A 20,348-nucleotide genomic window follows, 5' to 3' on the forward strand; every position below is an offset into this window, starting at 1 on the left:
ACCTTCAAAAAAATGGTCATAAATGCACAGTAAGGCCTAATATTTGAAGATGTGTGCTCATCCTGGGCTACAGGGTACTAAAGGCATTACCTTTTATTCAATTGCTTGAGTCACAAATTCTCCCTTTGTGCTGATATTCAGAGGTACAGATCTGAAGGAGACAATGTGGTCCATGCTTGATGCTATGTTCCCATTGCTCCATGTATATCTTTAAGGTAGAGCCAAGGTTCGTGAAGGAATGGTGAGGAAGGCGGACGAGGAGCCCCTGGACAGAGGCCGGCTGCTCCAGTGGACCTTCATGTGGTGCCTCAGGTTGGACCTGGAGGAGAACCGTTTGTCGCAGTGCTGACAGGGGAAGGGTTTCTCCTTGGTGTGGATGCGCCTGTGGCAGACCAGCGCAGTGGAGACTCGGAATGACTTGCCACAGTCAGGACACTGGTAGCGCTTGGGCTCGGTGTGGATGCGACGATGGTTCTTGAGGGACATCAGGTTGGGGAACTCTTTCTGGCAGGAGTTGCAGAAGTAGGTGCCCGTCTTGTGGCTGTTCTTGTGGTTCAGAAGGGAGCTGGCATGGCGGTAGGTGCGGCCACACTGGTTGCACATATATCTCTTGGTGCTGCTTGTTGAACCCACCGGGCTCAAATCTGGAGAGAGAAGAAACCGTATTTTTAGTTTAAAATCAATTCTAACAAAACTTCAGGATCCTCTTACATGGTCAAAAATGAACTCTGAATCGAACTCTAAATTCAGATTACATAACAAGAATGTTAAGGTAAAGAACCATTACAACTCAAAACAGTGTTTAGTTTACGAAACAAAAATTTAGGAAAAAAGTGCAAGTCCTTGTCCTTCACTTGAAGTTTTCTACCTATGCTCCCATTCAAGAAGGTAATAGTATCCCCTCCAGACTTGGGTTTGGGTCCTGTGTGGTATAGGGTTCCAGCTGCCCCCCCCCCCCCCCGCCAAATCAAAAATCCCATTCACATTACATTTAGTCACTTATTTGGGAAATTCTTATCTAGAGCAAGTTACACTAAGTGCAACAGCAGAATGAGCCTTAATTCCTGGACACCGGTGTTATAGTAGTATAGTATAGTAATGAATACAAGGGTCAGTGGACTAAAGCAATTATTCCTGCACTGGCAGGAGAGTTCACCTTTTTGGCTTTCAGGATCACAGGTCCCGCTACTAAAACCTGCCATTACACTTATGTCTATTTGCTACTTTAAAAAGCACTCCACTGGCAAAAGGAAGAAAAAAGAAAAGAGCGAATAATGGTTGACAAAAGAGGGAAATTAGAGGTCCTGGGGGGATGTGCAAGCAGCCATGAAAAAGGTTTAGTGTTCTGCCCTAGAATACGACAATACATTCAATTTGTTAGTGACTGAACACTACACTAATGTCTGCTATGCCTTTAAAAGGTTACAAAAAAAAAATCAGGGTATTTTTTACATGGTTTGATTCCCCCAAAGGGCTGCCTCAATAAGACCTTTGATTGGAATTTGACCAATGTGACCAATGGATTTGTCTGGATTTTATTATTTCCACCCACAGCTCAGATCAGACGTTAGACTGCACATGGGAAACCAGGGCCCTCATTTAAAAATAATTTTCACAACAAAAATAAAATGTCCTTGTGGCCAAAGTCCATGGCTTACAATGATTGTCTCCTACTTTCAAGATATCTCAAATGAGAAAGTTAATTTCTGTAATTATTCAATCTATCAGTACCAGATAGGAGTTTATCATGGACATTGAAATGACCAAATTTCTAATTTCTTTAAATGAGGCCCACTGATTGGCTGTCAGAGCTGTTGTTGCAAACATGATGTCAACAAATCCTCACACACACACCTGTCTTGTTTTCACCTCACCTCCCTCATCAGCAGACATTTTGGGCCCCTCCTGTAACATACTCTGTAATATTAATTTAGGGACCCAAAATGGCAAACTTTTGACAAGAAACTCAATCGTTCATGTGTAAATGTCTAAAATTAGGCATTAGTCCTCGTTTTGTCTTGATTCATGCTTCAATAAACCAGGTAAGAACATCAAAGAAGGTTGAATTAGTTCATCTAGACACAATGTTTATTGACAGATACATTTCATCACTCATCTAACTTAGATGAGTGATGAAATGTATCTGTCAATAAACATTGTATCCACATGAACTAATTCAACCTTCTTTGATAGTCCTCATTTTGATTTGGACGAATTAAAAGTCATCAGATTGCAATGATTCCCCCCCCCAAATAGTCCAACACAGACATGGTGTGTGTGTGTGTGTGTGTGTGTGTGTGTGTGTGTGTGTGTGTGTGTGTGTGTGTGAGTAGAGCAGGTGAAGTGACCAGTTATAACATACAGAATCAAGGGCAAGGCAAATTACATGTCATCATTCATGATTTCAGTTCTTCATCAAATACAAATCCATCTTAATCTATCAAACAATCCCACTTTATTTATAAAACACGTTTTATACATGAACAGAAATGCATAGCATTTTACATGAGAGCAAGAACACATGACGTTTTACATACACAGAATAAGATGGCACTTTTGTGTGTGTAAAGGGTGAACGTGACCCTGATAAAAGAGAAAAGTGTATGTGTGTGTGTGTGTGTGTGTGTGTGTGTGTGTGTGTGAAAAACACACACACAAACTGGACGAACAGAGAAGATATGTTAGTGAGGCACAACATTCAGTTTAGTGGCAAAATATCTGAATGGGATTTAATCTAGGACCTTCTCTAAGGAGCCACTCTCAATCAAAGTTTGGATCTGGCGTCACAAAAATACAACTAGAATGTGTCCCGACAGGCCACCAGGTTAATTGCCAACACAAATAGAAGTAGAGCTTTCAATTACAAATCGATATTGGTTGGCCAGTATTGGAAAACTAAAGATGATATATCTGCTAAAATGTTGACTGTAAGCAAAGCTCAAGATTCAGGTATCAGTCATGAATATTCAATGTTAAGGTTTTAATTCTATACCAGCAATCTTTTTTTCTTTTTCTTTTTTTCCCCACAGTAAGGTTTTATTATTTCAAAGGGTGGCCTACTCCTTTTTAAAATAAAACTTTCTCAGTGGAAAATCTGACTCGAACCCTACCTCAGTTTGTTTATTATAGCTGTTTTGAAAATTTTTAATGCAGATTTTGGTCCGTTCCCTGACAAATGTTCAGTGTGTGGAACTGAATGCCAGGTATAAAATGTAGGGGGGAAAATGTGGCAAACAGCACCCATTAAAACATAACCGGTTAGAAGAAAATGCTGATTCTAACACACATAAATCCAGTGCAAAAATTAACCTTGACAAACCTTGAGTGACTGATTTTGATATTTCTACATTAAAGCAGAAGCATTTTGTTGATAATTAAGAGTGAATTAACCCCTCCATGCTTTGAGCCATCTGTTACACATGGGAACCTTCCATAGACAGCAGTTACGTGTATTACATTTACTTAAACAGTGACTGTTATTAAGAAATGGAGCAATATCCAAATGAGGATTTTAAGTTAACATATCTTTTAAGCACATTTGGACAGACACTATTGTCCATTGACAGATGTCTACAGTTAACTTAATTTTAATAAGACCCCAAATCAAACATCGACAATGAAGTACGACTGGTGAGGACTGTCGGAAAAATTTTCAACTGTTGTCTCAACATTTTGTCGGTGTGTCGTGGCCTAAATAACATTTGCAGTCTTTTTTTCTTTTTCTTTTTTTCAGTCAACCTGACCGGACATATTCACAGGCAACTTGTAAACTTTGATGACAATCACATTTATCTGTACAGCAAGAAGATGCCATGTCACAAATATGACTGTCTGAGACAGTTTGCACAAAGAGTTGCTTTGTGAATAACAGACCGAGGATGATACAGTTTATCCTTTGGCAGAAGATGAACATGTCTGCAGGTCTGTTTATCCCAAAGCACGTGGTCTTTATCCAGGTACCATCTCTGAGAGAGAGGCTGCAGACTCAGACTATCCAGGGTGGTATTCCCGCTTACAGGATCTGTCCAACTAGAGCCCACTGACTATTATTTCTGGTCATTTTCAGAGAGGTTATAATAAAAGTTATTAGGTTGCTCAGGGATTTTTATCTCAACATCCTCAAGCCCTTTGTGTTGAGCATCAAAAAGTCTGCCTGGCGGTCAAATCTAGATCTATTTCTTGAAATTTCGGTCTCTCTTAACTTTTCCAAAGAAAAGTAATCTGGTGTGCCCCAACAGAGCTTATTCAAACCCGATGTCTAAAAAATGACTTCAGGCATTGACAGGATCTCCATTCTTTGGTGAAACTCTGAAACAACTAACACTTTACTGTGCAATGCTGTTTTGGTGTGGCTTTAATCCCCAAATGGGACCTTTAAATGTGCTCTTCCTTCACAGGGAGGTCAAAAGTGAGGATCAACCAGGGAGCGGTATCACCTGGATCCTGTAAGGATTCAGAGCCTTCTTCAGTGACACCAAAGCACGATTTTGGGGGATCAAGGAGTTAAAACCTGCCACTTCTGATTTAAGGATGTGTTCTTTAGTAGTCAGCCACCCAAGAGTCTTATTTGTGAAAAAAAAAAATCAATGACCAAAAAAAGTCATGGGGTATTCAGATAGTTCAATCAGATGAGCATGGACCATGTGAGCGACCGTCTGATCAGGGTCTGGGTCTTTCCTGCCCGTCTGTACCCATCTCATCTCCCCGACATATCAGGCAATCTTCACTGTGCTCCCCACTAAAGCCTAAAATTCCCCCAAAAAGGCCTTGAAAAATAGACATTTTCCCCACTTACAGGAACTATTTCAATATTTAAACATTCCTGATCAGTCTTAAGCCACTCAAGAGCAGGGGACTCGACCTTTTTCACACCAGGACACAAAAGAGGTGATTGCTTTGCTGACAACAAATCAACCAATCAGTGCTGACGAGGGTAATTGTTGGTGTAAGTCATATTGCTTAAACCAGTTAGCATGCTATCTAACATTTACTTAAACTCACAAAACTATCAACCTAAAAAAACACAACTTCCTGTAGTTTTCTGCTCTGAACGACCGGTAATGACTAATCAAAAATGGTAACAAAATGTCCCAGTTGGACCCCCCCAGAGGGTCACCTCTCCCTGTTTGAAAACCAATGGTGGAGATCACTTCGGTTACTTTTTTTTTCCTTAAAGAATATTTTTTTGTATTTTCCAAATTTAGCGACAGTCAAGAGAGACAGGAAAGGCTGGTGAGAAAGAAGGGATGACATGCAGCAAAGGGCCCGGCCCGCTGTGATAAAGACTCAGCATCATGTGGTACCATTATAACAGGTGAGCCCCCCTCCCGTTGGTTACTTTTTGATCAGACATCTATCTTTAACCTTTATTTCATTAGAATAGGCCTGAGCATGTGCAATTTTTTCAGCAGTGCCACGCTTCACGTTCACCTCGATATCACCACCTATGGGCCACTTATGCCCCCAAACTTCCCCTACTGTTGGCCACTGTAACGTAGCTCCCACTAAGGGTCAGGTCAAACACTACTCCGCAACAGGCGGTGAGGGAGGGGAAGAGCATTTCAGGGTAAAAATGTTCCCTCTACTGTCTGGGTTAGCGCGGCACCCCCTAGTGGTCAGAGAAGCCGTCTGTTCACTACCTGGTCTAGTTTCTACTCTACAGTATGTATGAGCAGTTGAGGACGAATGGATTGACAACACTGACCTCCACTTTCTTTTCCAGCTATTTATTTTCAGTACTCAGCAGTAAGGGTTATAGTATATGGACAAGTTTCTTTTGTTAAGAAATGAATTATCAAAACATAGTTTATAAAAGTGTATAGTAAGCATTACATATATATGCATGAAAAAAAAACAAAACAAAAAAGTTAGAACTCAAGAGGGTTATACTTGTTCAAAACCAATCATTTCTTCTTCTCTCTAAAACTACTTGGAGATCGCAAAATACTGACAGGAAAGCATCCAATCAGAATAAAAAGTTATATATATATATATATATATATATATATATATATATATATATATATATATATATATAACTGGTGGAGAGAGAGAAAAAAAAATCAGAGAATGTACAGTTATTTCTGTCTAGATCAAGATCACAATTGACTCCTACAGCACTTGACAGTCACTCCACGGCTTGACTTTACTAGCACCAGTGCTCCTGAAACGTTTACACACTGTGTTAAAACACACACAGAGGTTTCCAAATAGGCAAACGCAATTAAGTATTGGGGGGGGGGGGGACACCAATAAATACGAGAAGTTACCCTTAAAGTAAAACATTGTAAAAAACGAGGGAAAAGCTAAAATGATGAGAACTTGACTCAACTCATTCAAAATGAAGTTAAATAAATTAAAAACAAAAATCACCAATCAGTCCCTTTCAAGTGTGGGATTTGTGATTTGGTGGACCAGAAAAAAAAAAAAAAAAAAAAAAAAGCTGTCAAAAAACAAACAAAAAAGTTTGTTGGGGGTGGGGGGGGCTGGTGTGGTGTGAGAGAGAAAAAACTGTCACAACATCACTTTATAAAAAAATGAAGGAAATAAAAAAACATTTCATTGTGTAATAACTTCCTTGATTTTCATATGTACTGCAATCAAAACACACATTAAAACAACATCTCTCTGAGTTGTTTACTTTTTTTTTTTAGCCTTCCCCCCAACCACAAAGTGGAGGGCACTGGGGGGATCTTTTCTCAAAGTAAGACAAACCCATAGTTAAAACGGAGGAAGAGGATACAGTCTCATGGAACAAGCTGTTCTTTTTGGGAGTCCATCTTGTTTGGCTCCATGTCAGGAAAAGAAGAGGATTGCGGGTAGAGGGGTCGTGGGTCATCTTGTGAGTGGGAGGGAGATCAAGTGGGTGTTTTACATCAACACAGCTCTAAACTCACACATCCTAAAGACTAGCGCCGTCCATTACATGTGTTAATTATCGTAATATAAATAAATGCATTACTACAATGATCTGTCATCTTTTTTTCTTATAAAAATGGGCACTGTAGATTATACAGTCAGAAATACGTTTACAATACAGGAAAAACAAAACAAAAATATGCCTGCATGGCCCTAACAATATAAATATTCCTTACATTTTTTTTGCATTTTTCTATTTTGATACTTTTTCCCCCTCAATTTTTTGTGTCACCACAAGCTATGGCCTATACAAGTTTAGCTTGTTCAGGTGTGCTGTGTCATAAAGTACAGCTTTAACCCAGAAGAAAAAAATTTTGAGTGAATAAATGGAAAAGAAAGGGCAGAGCAGAAAGGGGGTGGGGTATACTGTTAGTGTGATGTCATTAACAGCCAGCCAATCAGAGATTTTCTGGCTGTGGTCTGTTGGGAAAGGGGTATCTACACGTTTTTGAAGCTCATCTTTGTGCTGCAAGACACAGTTTGAAATGATTAGAAACTTGGACAGACCAAGGCAACGTTACCCTTAGTCCAGTCCCAGAGCCGCCAACATCGTCAAACAGATTAAATATAAAAAAGAAAAAAAATGCCCACCCCAATCTATACATGCTCACCACAGCGCCTACAAATTGCTATGTATTGCTCACACTTCAAACAAACACGCAGTTTTATATATTTCTTTAAACGGATTTGTTTGTCAAAATATTAAGGGTTTAAAACATTATCACAAAGGCCGCGATAAAAGGGTTCATAAAAAAAATATTACACTAATGATCAACAACATCGACATCATCACCACATATGGGATGGGGTGGAGCAATGTGTGGAGAGCACAGAGAGAGCAACTTGGATCAATTAGCTCCCCTGACTGAAATGGACGCGATGGTCTGTTACTTGAATGTTATGGTGGTCTGGACTTTCCGCCTTCAAAAACCCATGGAGTCCCCCAATCCTTTTTCCATCTGGACCCTTAAATACCTCCAGCCATATTTGCTGGCTTTGCCCATAGACTGCTAAGTCAGCCTGGCTGCCTGTATGTCAGTCAAGTCACAAAAAACAGGACTTGGGAAGAGTCTTTAGAGCCCCCCCCCCCCCCCAACAGTCCTTTAAAAAAAAAAAACCCTACGGCTTTTGGCTCAAAAACAGGTCACAGCCAGGCTAACTCCAGATAAGTCCCCCACCTCACAACAGTGGCAATGCAATTTGACGTGGACCTGCCGCACCCAAAACTAGATTCGTCACTCTTGTCATCCCAGGCTGAGGGAGGTCTAAGAAACAAGGCTCTACAGGAAAACATGCTGTAGGGAGTAAGGCAGTTTAGTATCAGTCCATGTAGTTTTACTAGAGAAACTATCTCACGTCTGTCAACAGTCCGTGTCTGGCTGTCCGTCTGCCTGTCAGTATATCCTACACATTTGCATGTGGGGAGGGGGGAGATAAGAATTACAGTTCTAGGGCCTTGTATCCATTAAGAAAGGCCATCGTGTCAATACAAGACAGATGAGGCAAGATGGAAGAGGTGTATGAATAGGAGTGTGTGTATAAGTCCTTCATTTTGAGTCTTCTCTCCCACCTGTATATATGCTGTGTCCATTTTGTTCTCCCTCCTCCTGTGTGTGTGTGTGTGTGTGTGTGTGTGTGTGCGTGTATCTGTCTGCGTGTGTGTGGCAAGCAGAATCATGCAACCTGTCCTTCAAACACACCTATCCTCTTAAACCACAGCCACGCATGGAAGATGAGAAGGAGGAGGTGAGCACACAGAGGAGGAAGAAATACATTGGGCACCTCCAGAAACCTTGGCATTTGATTGGCTCCCTCTTCCCCACCCCTTATCTTGCCCCACCCTCTCCCTAATCCCTCAGCCTATATGAAGGGGCCGCCGGGCATACCCAGGAAGTTGGGCGCGCCCATGGCCATGGAAGGGGGCGCCGTCGAGCTGCTCCAATGCACCTTCATGTGGTGCCTCAGGTTGGACTTGGAGGAGAACCGCTTGTCACACTGCTGGCAGGAGAAGGGCTTCTCCTTGGTGTGGATGCGCCGGTGGCAGATGAGCTGTGTGGAGACTCGGAATGACTTGCCACAGTCAGGACACTGGTAGCGCTTGGGCTCGGTGTGGATACGACGGTGGTTCTTGAGGGACATCAGGTTGGGGAACTCCTTCTGGCAGGAGTTGCAGAAGTAGGTACCCGTCTTGTGGCTGTTCTTGTGGTTCAGAAGGGAGCTGGCATGGCGGTAGGCACGGCCACACTGGTCACACACATGGGACTTGACCCCACCATTCCCCCCGCGGCCACTGGCTTTGGCCACGCCATTGGGATCAAGGCCTTGCGCCTGCATCAGGGTAAGGTCAAGGCCCGAACCCCAGCCCAGCTCCTGGGAGCTCCCTGGACGGGGCTGCTGGGGTCTGGGCTGGCGGGGCTGGGGTGCCTGGCCATGGCTAATCTCCATGTGGAGCCTGAAGCTGGCCTGTGTGGGAAAGGCGCGCTGGCAGGACCGGCAGGTCAGCTCCCGCTGCTTCTGGTGAACGCGGCGGTGGTTGTAGAGCTGAGACGAAACACGGAAGGCCTTGCCACAATCGTGGCAGCGGTGGCGGCGTGTTTCGGAGTGGATGCGACGGTGATTCTTGAGGGCGAGCAGGTTGGAGTAGGTCTTGAGGCAGACAGCGCAGTGGTAGATGCCGACAGTGTGGGTGTTCTTGTGGTTGAGAAGGGAGCTGGCATGACGGTAGGAGCGTCCGCACTGATCACATCTGTGCAGATGGAAAAACAAAAAAAAAAACAAGGAGGCAATAGAGAGGGGAGAAAATAAGGGCCATTAGCATCAGAATTTGGTTGTTTATTTTAGCTAATCTAGCTATGTTACTCACGTTACTGGTTACCACTTTTTATTTTCTAACAAAATACTGACATGTTTTATACTAGCCATTGTCTAAGGTAGTTAAATCTAGCACATACAGGTATATGATCTGAGATCCGGCTTTAAACTTTCAAGAAAACTATAAAGTGGTTTACCATTTAAGTCTATGAATCTAGAAAGGTCAAAGAGGAGAGGACTGGTAGGTTGGGGGTGGGTGGGGAGGAACTACGGACAAACATCTGGAATTTAAATGGGGACTTGGGAAATATCTGCCGCTTCCTGCACTGCACAAATGGACAAAAGCCTCAAATGTGTTCATTGTCATCTGAAACTTCCAATTGGGATGAAACGCCTTAAAAAAATCTTTCACATGCTTCTTTTTGCTTCATTTGGTATAAAAATACATAAATAAAATCGCTTGAAAACAAGGTCATCACCCTTGAGACCCTATAGTGGAAAACTGGTAGCATAGTCGCCTCTTGCTGTCATTAATAGAGAATAGTTTTACTGTCCAGATTAATGACCCCTAAACATGTGCAGTGCAGCTAGCTCCAAATACTTCCTTGTCCATCCCTTAGAAAAAGTCTTACTTTCACCAAGAGATCAGAACATCAAATCAAAGGAGCAAAAGGCCCCATCACATAATTTGGACTTAAGAGATATTCTGGTCTAATAACTAGCCAGTATACCAATATTACCTATATAGGACAACAGTCAATCACAAACAGATCAGACACTACAGTCAAACTGATAACACGTACAGCAACACACATAATCATTACTTTTAATTTATGTGCTACAAAAAAACTTCTTAAATTGGTATCAAATTATCTGTATTTTTTTTTTGCTAAAAGCAAAACAAAACAGAACAGTACATCTAAATATTTAATATTTTATTGTAGGTAGCCTAAGAAAAACTAGTGTGTGGTATATGCTATCTGAAAGCAAACGGGGTTGACTTATCTGGTCTCTCCACTAATTCAATTTGTCCAAACTTCAGAAAAATCCGAATTCCGGCACGCGTATGGTCCCAAGGAAGCCGGATTGGAGATCATATACCTGTAATAGACATGTAGAGACCTAAATTGATCTTCACTATTTTTTTCCAACTTCGAAGAATCACAAACAACTGACGAGAACTCACGTGTACCGACACTCTTCGCCCTCTCCTGTGGGTGCTGCGGCCTTCCTTCTGCCCTCCATGCCTACCTGGTTGTCCCCACAGCGGTGCCTAGCCAGGCCGGACCTCCCCTGGAAGCTCTTCCCACAGCTAGGGCAGCCAAAAGGGGTAGCACCCTCCTCGTGGACCTTCTGGTGGTTACGGAGGAACCTAGCCAGCCGGAAGGCTTTCCCGCATGTATGGCAGATGTGCTTCTTCCGTTGCGTGTGGATACGCATGTGGTTGCGCAGCGCCATGTAGTTGGTGTAGGGCTTGTCACAGAAGTTGCACCTGAAATCGCCTGTCTTATGGGTGTGCTTGTGGTTCAGCAGAGAGCTGGCGTGCTTGTAGGCACAGCTGCACAGATCGCAAGCATAAGGCCTTTCATCCGAGTCCATATCCACACTGCGGCCCTCCATGCTGAGGTTGGAGCTGTTGACTGAGGCAGAGGAGGAAGGCAGGTGCTGAGCCGGGCAGTCATGAGCCGTAAGTTCATCAGATGTGGCAAAGCCTTCACAGCAGCCATCGCACTCGAAATCCATCTGGGCCCCAGGGCCCTGTGGGCCCTTGCAAAGGCCAGCTGTGGTGTGGGTAGCAAGCTGCTTCTGAGTACGAAAGCCCTTTCCACACTCCTGACAGTTGTGCTTCTTTTGGGCAAAGTGTAGACGCAGATGGTTCTTCATAGCCAGCCGATTGGGATAGGTGGAGTTGCAAACATTGCAGTGATACTCCCCAATTTTGTGAAGGTTCTTGTGGTTGGCCAGGCTGCCTGCATGACGGTAGGTCTTTCCACATTCGTCACAGGCAAACGGCCGGTGCCCACCCTCGGATGGGTCAAATTTCTGAGGCCTGGAGGTTCCAGCTGAGGAATAAGGCTTCTTAAAGCCTTGGTGGGCATATTTAACCCCCACCCCTTGTCCCTTGGAGGGTTCTGCTCTCATAGTCGTCATCTGAGATGGACCAGGCTGCTGGAAGCGGGAACCGTTGGGGCCGGTGCGGACAAGACCTTTGGCTCGGTGCTCTTCATGAAGACGCAGGTGATTGATCAGCTGCTTTTGAATCTTGAAGGCCTTTCCGCACTCTTCACACTTGTGCCTGTAGCAGGTGTGGGAGAGATCAAGGAGACTAAAGAAATGCCTTATAATACGGAAACATTGAGTTCCATTCTACTGAAATATTTGGCTATATCCACTACCCGGATGCTTTTAACCAAAGCACCTCATCATACCAACACTGCCTTTGATGCCAACATTTTTTTTGCATTGGTGATCCATATGGTTAACATTTTAATGATATTCAGGCCTGTGTTCTACTGCAGTGTAGTGCTACACCCTGGGACCTTAAATAGAACCCATAACTTTTTTCTGCGTGATCTTGTACCAGACTATATCTTGAGTAAAAATGTTAAATGCCTAATAACTTGTCTTAACAAAACTGATAGTAAGTGCCTTTTAAAAGATTATCAACTCTAGTAGGAACCATCTCATGCTAAGCTGTCAACTGAAAGACTTAATTTTCAATCACACCTTTCAAAAATGACAAGACATCAAAGTTAATTGTGGTCACCTGTTGGGGGAACAACAATATACATAAGGATAAATTTTTCACTGAAATGTTAGATATGTCAATGTTCAAGACAAGACTAGAATTACAGCTGTGAAAGGTGTATCTTGCAAGCTTTGCAAGTACAATGTTTACAACAATTAATAATCCTTTCCTAATCATACAAGGAGTTATTTACATAAAAATCTTTAGGACTCAGAACCTACCTCTTCAGGTCAAAGTGAGTCCTTTGGTGATTCTTGAGTGCCAGCAGATTATAGTAGCGTTTCTGGCACACCAAGCAGCGGAAGACACCTGTCTTATGTGACTTCTTATGGTTGAGAAGGGAGCAAGGGTGCCTATATCCTCTCCCGCACTGGTCACACTTGTGGGGCCTGTCACTCTGGTCGCCCATGGGCCTACGCCCATCACCTCCAACATCACGGCTTCCCCCAGCGACTCCTCCACTAACACCGTCTCCTCCGGACATCCCTTTGGCTCCGTTCAGGCCCTGCTTACTCATGCTGCCAGCCCTGTTCTTTCCAGGGCACAGATGTGTGATCAAGTGGTGCCGATCGGCGAAAAACATGCCACAGTCAACACAGATGTGGTTACGGCCATCCATTTTTTCATTGCCATTAGTAGAGTTGGCTCCCAAGCCCTGGGACTGCCCATCTGGTCTTTGGGGACCATGGACTAGCTGGTGATTAAGGAGGTCCTGCTTCCTAGAGAAGCTCTGGCCACAGGTAGAGCAGATCATTCTCCAGTCCTGCCCCAGGTTAGAGGGTCCAGGCCCAGTGGGGTTGTTGGCGTGACTGCGCAGGTGGCTCCTGAGAGCCCTGAGGCTGGCATAGTGGTTGCCACACACTGAGCATTGGTAGACCTCTCCATCATCCTCCTCGTCTTTGTTTCCTATTCTCTTGCCACCACTTTGGGAGTACTGGCGTTGGTTGCTGCTGTCCTTCAGGCTGCTGGATCCCCCTGAGGGCAGCGAGGTTCCACTTGGGCTGTGGTAGTTCATGTTCCCCATGAAACCGTTGGACATGTTTCCCTGCTGCTGCTGCTGCTGCTGGCCACGCCGGGGACACATATGTGACTTAATGCCAGATATGTCGCCATACATCTCACCACAGTCGGCACACATGTGCCTGTCTGCCTGTCGGTGGGCTGAGTTGCTTTGGGACAATGAGTTGCCATCAAAGCGATCATGGAACTCCAGGGAATCCAGTCCGCTGCTGTGACCACCATCTGGGACAAAGTGGGCGGCGTCACCGAGGTTACCCTCCTGTACATAGCTCTGCTGGGAGTCCAGGGTAAGTGGCTCTGAGGATAGCCAGTCATTGCTGTCGTTATTAATGGGCTGGTTAGAGGGGCGGCCCTTGTGGCTGCGCAGATGGCTGTGCAGTGCTGCCAGGTGAGGGTACTGCTTACAGCAGATGGTACACTGGTAGTGACCTGTCTGATGTGAGCGTTTGTGGTTGACCAGGCTCCCCGCATGACGGTAGCTTTTTCCACACTCTCCACACTTGAAGCGACGCTCCCCATCATCTGGGGAGTTGGCTTGGGGCACTCGGCCTCCAGATGGGGAGGAGACCGAGCCCTGAGATCCGGAACCCAGCCCATCTGAGTTAAGGATTGAGCCATCCTGGCCATGAGAGCCAGGGTGAGGGTCATGGGTCAAGTAGTGGACCTTTAAGCTCTCTAGATCTGGGTGGCCAGCTCCACAGTACGCGCACGTGTATATGGGATTATTTACAGCAGGACCCATTATGGGATCATAAGGGCCTCGCTTTTCACTAGGCAGCGGCGGCAGGGGCAGGGGGTCCCCAAGGGCAGGGGTGTACGCTGGAGAGCGGACGGCGCTCAAGTTGTGGGGCATGATGCCAGGGAAGCTGCGGGACAGTCCAAGAGAGGACGACGCTGCATTGTGCAGCAGGATGTGCTCCTGGAAGTCTGCCTTGTTTGGAAGTGCCACCTGGCACAGGTGGCAAAAGCAGGAGGCTGCATCATCATTTTGGGACGGCTGGGTTCCGCTGCCGCGCTCCGAGTCATGGAGGCTGCTGCTACTGCTGCTACTGCTCACCATGGAGGCGCCGGGGGTCTTGAACTTGGAGTGGGTCCGTTCGTGGCCGTTTAGAGCCGCCAGGTTGCTGAACTGTTTGAAACACACTGAGCACTTGAATGTTCCTTGCTGGTGGCACTTCTTGTGATTCACCAGACTACCGTGGTGTCGGTAGGTCCTGTCACACAGGTCGCACTTGAATGGCCGGTCCCAGGCGTCGTCAGATCCGGGGGAGGCTTTTTTCCCGTGGTCGTCTGTCTCGTGGCTCTGCAGGACACTATGTCCCATGCCACTGTTATTCAAATGAGAGCGCCCAAAGCCGTCTGAGAGGTCTGTGGCTAGACCGTAGTCCCTCTCGTCGTGGCCCCCGTCTTCAACTACTTCTTCGCTCTCTTCTTCGGTCTGTGCACTACTGGGAGACAAGGTATGGATACGTAGGTGGTTTTTTAGGGCAACTGCATTGGGCAGGGTACGGGTACAAACAGGACACTGGAAAGAACCTACTTCATGAGATTTCTTGTGATTAGCTAAACTTCCTGCGTGTTTGTAGATTCGGCCACACTGTTCACACTCAAAACGTCCAGTTTCTTCTTGCTGGTAATGTGCTTTCATATGCTCTAGAAGACTAGGTGTACTCGGGCAAACCATATCACACTCTTTACAGGGGAAACCCTTGGCACGGCTCATATCATGCATTGCCATAGTACTCTAATTGGAATCGTTTGGGAGAAATCACAGTTCACAACAAAGCAATGAACAGTGATGTTTAGGGGGTGGGAGGAGGGGAAAAAAGACAAGGGCTTAGCTCTTCAGCTGTGGATGGTAGCAGCCATTTTCTCCCCAAGAGCTGTGGATACAGGTTCAGCCAATCAGGGCCCTCCCTGGGAGGCTGGAGGCGGCCCTGGGGTCACACCAGCCAAGGGGGTAACACTGTGGACAAGACAAGAAAACAGAAGTTGTTTAATAAACAAGCATTTATAGGATAAATTCACATGTCCACTCAACTCAGACAAGATAATCTCAAAACATTTTATTATTGTTTGATTAGTGATGTGAGGGGATAATTACGCAATCATCCTACTATCATATGTCAGCAATTCTAAAAACCCTTGGCTCCTCAGCTTCCAGTACAACATTTTACTAAAGTGTGTGTACAGCTGATATATCACTGATTCTAGTCTTCAGCTTGTCTAAACATTATAAAAACATCAGGATAGTCTCCGAGTAAGCAATTAGTAGTGTGGTTGTCTCTGAGTAAGCAATTAGTTGAAGGTTCTATATATGATATTTAGCAGCACCAGCATCTCAGACAAAACCAAAGCAACCCCACTAACATGCTCACTCAGCCGAATCAGCTTCCAAAACGAAGAACAGAGAAACTCTGATTAGGACACACAGAGAGAGAGTTTGACTTCAGTCTCTGCTCAGGACGCCATTACACCACTATCTCTTTACATAGCAAATAGTTATTTGCTGCTATATTAATGTTCAAAATCTCGTACAGCCCCTTTAATATTACCCAAAAATTTACTGTGCTACTCACAGATGCATGACTTGTACATGTTTGTAATCTTTAACCCTGCTTAATACTGTTGATCTTTGCCTTTCCCTTACTCAGACAACTGAATACTTCATTTCGAGTGACTGCAGACTCACTCCTGCCATTTAAATAATTTCCTCTGAGTAAATTTAGTCAACAGCTTCAAAGTGCATTTCCCGCTAATGTGTTTCTTAACTATAGGTGCTCTCAGGAAATTTTTTTTAAAAAACTGTCTTATTTCTAACCATTTTTGCATCATCCTGGTGTATCTAGTCAAATAGTTTTGTTTTGTTTTTTTGACATTTATTATGACTGAGCTGGCAAGTGTAATTCAAATCACATCTCAATTTGGACCTGGACTATATCATATATAAGAATAAACCCCTCAAACTATTTTGTTTTCACATAATCTATATAAATAATATCTAAATATCTAAATAATCTGACATGGTGGAATGCAAACATGATGGATGGAGATGTAGACATAAAAAGGACATGACATTGTAGAATAGAATTCTTTTTTGGAATTTTCCCCCTTTCCTCCCCAGTTGTACTTGGCCAATTACCCCACTCTTCCAAGCCATCCCAGTGGTTGCTCCACACCCTCTGCTGAGCCGGAGAGGGTTGCAGACTACCACATGCCTCTTCCGATACACGTGGAGTCGCCAGCCGCTTCTTTTCACCTGACAGTGAGGCGTTTCACCAGGGGGATGTAGTGCATGGGAGGATCACGCTACCCCCCCCCCCCCCGTTACCCCCGAAAAGGCACCCCGACCGACCAGAGGAGGCGCTAGTGCAGCGACCAGGAAACATACCCACATCCGGCTTCCCACCCGCAGATATGGCCAATTCTGTCTCTAGGGACGTCCAACCAAGCCGGAGGTAACACGGGGATTCAAACCTGCGATCCCCGTGTTGGTCGAGTAAAACATTGACTAGTATTTAAAAATATCAAAACATCGAAAAATGTATAGGTTGACAAGTGAAAAATTAAATATAGGGGATATCAGCATTCTTCTGTAATTCCACAAAAGTAATCTGCAGATAGCGGATTATCACTATTAAAGCTGCAGCAGGCAATATGTCTGTGAATGTTCTCATTCATCCAGGTCATGGTTATCCAAAGAAGTTGAATCAAGTGCAACTGGACTTGGTATATATCCGTGAAGACGTTTCGCCTCTCATCCAAGGGGCTTCCTCAGTTCGTGCCTTTCTGACTAGACCAAGCTAGTCTGACTGGCTGGTGATGAGACTCAGTATTTATCCTCTAGGAGTCATTGTCAGAGCTATTGATATGCGTGGCTCTTTGTGATCAGATGTTTACCAACGCACGTCGCTAGAAGACACACTCCTTCAGGGTCAGGAGAAGACACACTCCTTCGAGGACAGCAACGTACACATTTTGGACAGAGAAGATAGATGGTTTGAAAGAGGGGTGAAGGAAGCCATCTATGCGAAACTGGAAAAACCATCCCTCAACAGAGGAGGAGGTCTGCGACACCACCTATCTCCCACTTACAATGCTGTCCTTTCATCTCTACCCAGGAGACTCAAGACGCCTAGCCTCCAAGAACAACAGTCGGTCACTAACGGGTCCAACGACTCTCATGACCACTGAACAATGAAGTCGAAACTAACACCCCCAACGACCGTCGCTGCTAAACAAATGCAAATCAATAGCTCCGATGGCGACGGGCGCGGCTGGACATCGGAGAACAGGAGAGCCACGCATATCAATAGCTCCCATAACGACGGGCGCGGCCAAACATCAGTACACAAAAGAGCCACTCATATCTATGGCTCTGTTAGCGACGGGCGTTGGTAAACATCTGATCACAAAGAGCGACGCATATCAATAGCTCTGACAACGACTCCTAGAGGATAAATACTGAGTCTCATCACCAGCCAGTCAGACTAGCTTGGTCTAGTCAGAAAGGCACGAACTGAGGAAGCCTCTTGGATGAGAGGCGAAACGTCTTCACGGATATATACCAAGTCCAGTTGCACTTGATTCAACTCCTTTGGAGTAGGCAATATGGCTTCATTCTAATTTTGATTGAACCAAGTAATTTTTCTCCACTGTATGTTACTAACAGTATTTAATTGAAGGATTCCTTTAAAAAAGGTGTGTCTGTGAGCGCCCAGCCTTGTGTAATTAGTTTTTTCAAAAACTGGACCCAGTCTGACTCAACCAGTCAGGGTTAGCTAGCACATCACAGTGATTCTGCACAAACAAGGGTCATCCGGGTTCTATGTGTCTTGATTCAGGGTGGTGGCGGACATGCATAAACTGTATCAAGAGCTATGGCAACTTGTGCCAAATTTCCAATATCTCCCTTTGCCTACAAGGACGTATAGTACAAAACAAGCCAAAAGAAGGAAGACCTTGGAGGAGAAGAGAGAGAAAAAGAAAACGCTAAAGAAAAAGAGATCAGATGAGGGTCAACATCAGAGAGGGATTTTCGAGATGGTGAGAGCTGTGGGAGTATAAGGGGCTGAAGAGCAACGCGGAGTGCTATGTAACAGCAGAGAGAGAGGCGGAAGATTTTGCACTGGAATATTCATGTTGCCTACTGCAGCTTTAAACATTGACACAAAGCTCAACGAATGTCTAATAAGGACCTTTCAGCCGACTTAGAGCACCATTCACACAGAGAGCACAGGGGACAAGACCTGTCTGAACCCCCCCCCCCCACACACAACCTTAATAGCACACTGACTACACATCATAGCAAAGCTGATTTGCCAAGTAGGGGGAGATACCCGATAATGACATCAACACCAAACCAATACAGTTGCAGAAACAAAGGCATTGACCCAATATACACACAAGAAGAAGCAAAAGAAATCACAACACAGAACAAAACCAAAAGTGGATATATTCCTAGTGGTTTTGAGCTCGACTCATCTAACACTTTTCTTTGTTTTCTTTGTCGCGCTTTTGAGAATTCTTAAAGAGAGACTGACATGCCCTTTCTGAACACATTTTTTTAACATTGGGAGTTTGAATCATAACCGAAAATAAGTGTGGTTTTAAGAATTCAAAGCTATTGGCTACCGTCTTCCTGGGTGGGGGGGGCTCGGTACCGCTCGTCACTTGAGCCTCTGCGAGGATTACAGTTTTGAGGAGGAGGATTCAGTGATACAAATAACTGTTAGATAGATAGATAGATAGATAGATAGATAGATATACATCGTAGCAAGATCAATAATAAAGTCTGCAAAATAGCACAAACTCGAGCCAAGTAGCTAGCAGGAGGGGGTGAAAGAACGGCTTCTCCGTGGTTTTATAGCATCTCGCTAGACACACCCTATATGCAAATTGACTGGTGTCTATATATCCACCGGCACAATTTGACATTGGACACCATCTACAGTCAATCACAGATCTCTCTCAAGTGGCCACAGACGCGCTGTTTTGGCCACTGAATTTCTCCGTTGTCACATTCCAACTCGGAACATAGCCTATCAATAGGAATTTTCAGATTTTGATGTCAGAGTCACTTTAATGTATTCCTATGCTATTTGATTTTGTGCCCACAACACTGCCCTTTTATTTATGATCCGCATATTTGATTTGAAGTGAAGGTTTACAGGATGGTTGTGAGACCAGCTATGTTATATGGTTTGGAGATAGTGACAGGAGGCAGAGCTGGAGGTGGCAGAGTTGAAGATGCTAAGACTTTCATTGGGAGTGACGAACAAGGACAGGATTAGGAACGATTATATTAGAGGGACCGCTCAGGTTGGACAGTTTGGAGACAAAGCAAGAGAGGCAAGATTGAGATGGCTTGGACATGTGTGGAGGAGAGATGCTGGGTATATTGGGAGAAGGATGCCGAATATGGAGCTGCCAGGGGAGAGGAAAAGCAGAAGGACAAAGAGGAGGTTTATGGATGTGGTGAGAGAGGACATGCAGGTGGCTGGTGCGACTGAGGAAGATGCAGAGGACAGGAAGAAATGGAAACGGATGATCCGCTGTGGTGACCCCTAACGGGAGCAGCTGAAAGTAGTAGTTGTAACACTGCCCTCTAAGGCAGTAGTGACAACTACACCTATGTTCACATTGGTGTGGCGCATTGCACACACAGAGACACAGATGTTAAAGCAAACACCTCTCCACCAGACAGCCGAAGACAAATAAAAGCAGATTCTGCTGGTATCAAGTTTTAATGCTAACCCGAGTATAAAGGTAGTGATTTGAAATGCACAGTGTGTTTACTTATAAAGCCAAGATTAAAATCCTCCTGTTTTGCAGGCCAATTATTTGGTCC

At 44.6% G+C, this 20,348-nt stretch overlaps 1 protein-coding gene across 1 annotated transcript in view; it reads right to left on the minus strand.

Annotated features, from left to right (window-relative positions):
- Window positions 1-203: 203 nt before the first annotated feature.
- The window catches only part of si:dkey-89b17.4 (zinc finger protein 646), a 36,889-nt gene continuing 16,744 nt past the window's right edge, over window positions 204-20,348 (minus strand). The window contains exons 2-5 of the mRNA XM_056287844.1: window positions 12,700-15,464; window positions 10,916-12,025; window positions 8,805-9,664; window positions 204-644 (exon numbers count right to left, since the gene is read on the minus strand). Coding sequence (XP_056143819.1) covers window positions 211-644; window positions 8,805-9,664; window positions 10,916-12,025; window positions 12,700-15,236 — 4,941 coding nt within the window. The 5' untranslated portion in view covers window positions 15,237-15,464 and the 3' untranslated portion in view covers window positions 204-210. The remainder of the gene's footprint in view (window positions 645-8,804; window positions 9,665-10,915; window positions 12,026-12,699; window positions 15,465-20,348) is intronic.

The sequence above is a fragment of the Lampris incognitus genome, chromosome 10 (genome assembly GCF_029633865.1).
Source record: "Lampris incognitus isolate fLamInc1 chromosome 10, fLamInc1.hap2, whole genome shotgun sequence".
Taxonomy (NCBI): Eukaryota; Metazoa; Chordata; class Actinopteri; order Lampriformes; family Lampridae; genus Lampris; species Lampris incognitus.